This window comes from Asparagus officinalis, chromosome 4, assembly GCF_001876935.1.
Source record: "Asparagus officinalis chromosome 4, Aspof.V1, whole genome shotgun sequence".
Taxonomy (NCBI): Eukaryota; Viridiplantae; Streptophyta; class Magnoliopsida; order Asparagales; family Asparagaceae; genus Asparagus; species Asparagus officinalis.
This window is the reverse complement of record NC_033797.1, coordinates 51,717,559-51,720,272: the sequence shown is the minus strand read 5'-3', so window position 1 is coordinate 51,720,272 and position 2,714 is coordinate 51,717,559. Positions and strand designations below refer to the sequence as shown.

The window sequence follows — 2,714 nt, the reverse complement described above, 5'->3', positions numbered from 1 at the left end:
AAATAATAAAATAATCCTCATCATATTTTAATAAAAAAAGAAAGAGAGAGAAGGGTATTATGGTCTTCACATATTTTAATCTCTTGGGTTTTGTGTTTTGGGGGCTCAGAACAGAATCTTTATTTTTAGGGGTAAAACACCCATTGATCAAGTCTTGAGGGTGGGAAGCACGTTTCCTTAGCTTTTGGGGGCTGGAAGCATTTTTCCCAAAATATTTAGATGTTCTAATTATTTGATATCGGACTTGTTAAGTATGAATGTTTAGAAATGCATGGGCGCGCACATACATACATCTACATATAAAAATTTAAAAATTCATCATCACCAGATTTTTACAAGTTTATTCAATGCATATCGATACGTACAAACAGACATATACAACTAATCATTGGCAAAATGTTGAATCTTTTTATCTTTGTGTATGTCTAACGAAACCCAGTTGTTTGGCTCTTAGCTTCCTACATTTTGTAGTGTTCCTAAAATAAAATCCATATTGTTGATATACACAACAAACCGTAATACAGCTTAAGCTCATTAAAAACTAATCATCAACCACATTATCCTAATATGGGTTATCAGCCGGCCTATAATCTCCAGCCAGCTGTCTGATCCTAATTAGTCCATTCATACAAGTTCATCTTGGAACCAATAAGAAAAATTGTGCGCTTCCTTAACATTTGCCTCCCCATAATTAAACAAGCAGTAAACAAAACGAGAACTCATCCAGGGGCGTTCAGGACAATGAAAGAGATTGATGTTCTACTTCCGTGTGCACATTACTCTACTCAGCTCCTCTTTGTTTTTCGTAGTGTCTGGATTCAACAGACTTAACTAAATTCCAACAGCTTGCTTCCCTCCACTGGTGATACACTCGGAGCTTCCCCCATTTGTACCCCTACGACTCATACTCACCCAGTCCCTATAAAACCCAAGACCCTCAAATCTCATTCAATACGAACGAACGCCCCTCAATTCCTTTTATCTTTAAGTAAACAAATCAAATGGCAGCAGAACTTGGCTTGTTCTCTCTGACCCAACTCCAAAACCTAGCCCAACAACAACAACAGCAGCAGCGTCGACCTGCGAATGAAGAGGATGACTCTTGGGAGGTGAGAGCATTTGCAGAGGACACGAGCAGCTCCATGGGCACAACATGGCCGCCGAGGTCCTACACGTGCAACTTCTGCAGGCGAGAGTTTCGATCAGCGCAGGCGCTCGGCGGTCACATGAACGTTCACCGTCGTGACCGTGCTCGCCTTCGTCAGCCACCGCAGGTCCCTGAGCCACCACCTGTGATGATTCCTTCCGGTGAGTTTGTGGCCAATGGTGGGCTCTGCCTTTTTTATCCAGTTCCAAACTCTTCTTCAACTTTTCTGTCTGTGTCTGCATATGAACAGGCAGTTAACTTGCCTACTTCGTCGATGAATCTCGGCGAGTCACTTTTGGGCAAGGTCGGAATGGTGAGAGATGCGAGTGAGGGGAGAGATGCTAGTAGCAATGATGATGGAGGAATCGTTGAGGAGTTGGATTTAGAGCTTAGGCTTGGCTGGTGATTCTTTTTTATGTTTGTTTGTTTGTTTGCATGAAGGAGATCATGCATGGTGTTTATATGTCCGTAATTGAATGTAAGTGAATTTTGTTTCTCATATTGTGTATTATTGAAGGGTTCTCATAGAATTTGTTTTGTTCTGATATGTATAATTTCAAAAATTTTGCTTTTGGAGTGCTGATTATTAAGTCTTGTTGTTGGCTATATCTAGCATCAAAATAAATCAGAATAAATAAATTAAGAACTGAAACGATATGAATCTATAACATAAACAAGACAAATGCAAGTAGTTAGTCGTTTCCATGAGCTAATTGTTGGATTAAATCTTGTTATGGGCACATATGTTATATTAGTGTGTAATGTTATCCTTAAGGTTGACATGCATAAAGTGATCAATTAGTTAATTTGGGTCAATGGGTATTTAATATAATCATAGGCTAATTGTGCAGATACCATGTTGTAATTATAATTTAATGAGGGCCAAATTATAAAAGCACAACATCTATAAATAAGGGGTTATGGTCCCTAATCTGATGTAGTGTTCTCTATTCTCTAAATCCTCATCTAAAGAGAAACATAAGGAGATATCCTCAAGATTATAAGATCAAACCCTAATTCAGATCCGTGCAAATCTTCATGGATTCAAGTATTGCTTCCGCTCTTCTGTTAATCTCCTCTTTGAACTAATCACATATATCTTGTATATCTGATATAGTAAGTTTAACAAGTGGTATCAGAGTCACAGTGATTAATTCTTAGGGATCTAAGATTAAGATTAAGAAATTAGGTTTCTTTGATCTTAATTTTCTTTTATTAAGATCTGTTGATGCACTGTAGCGTGCATGAATCTTGCTTTTCTCTATCGTTTTTTGGTCCGCATGAACAAGAAAGTTCATGTTTTTTAATTGATTTCTTCTTTCGGATGTTGAATTTGGATCAAACTCTTGATCCAGTTTGTGTGCAATTTATCTTTTTTCGATTTGAGGATTTGGTTCATGGTTCAAGCTCAAAATAAAAAAAATCAACTGCATCTCTATTTTGTTTGTGTCGATCGTTGGACTCCTTGCCGACGATGTATTTGTTGGCGGCACCATTGTCAAAGGAAGACAGCGACGGCGGTAATCAAGAAACCCTGGGGTTTCACCCTAGGGTGTAGGAGCCTAAG

At 38.4% G+C, this 2,714-nt stretch overlaps 1 protein-coding gene across 1 annotated transcript; it reads left to right on the top strand.

Annotated features, from left to right (window-relative positions):
- LOC109838697 (zinc finger protein 11) lies at positions 1,002 to 1,553 on the top strand. The gene has a single exon (XM_020407118.1). The coding sequence runs from the start codon at positions 1,002 to 1,004 to the stop codon at positions 1,551 to 1,553; it is 552 nt and encodes a 183-aa protein (XP_020262707.1).

What these genes read in the sequence shown, in the direction of transcription:
- LOC109838697 (XM_020407118.1), top strand. Translation starts at nt 1,002, where the DNA reads ATGGCAGCAGAACTTGGCTTGTTCTCTCTGACCCAACTCCAAAACCTA.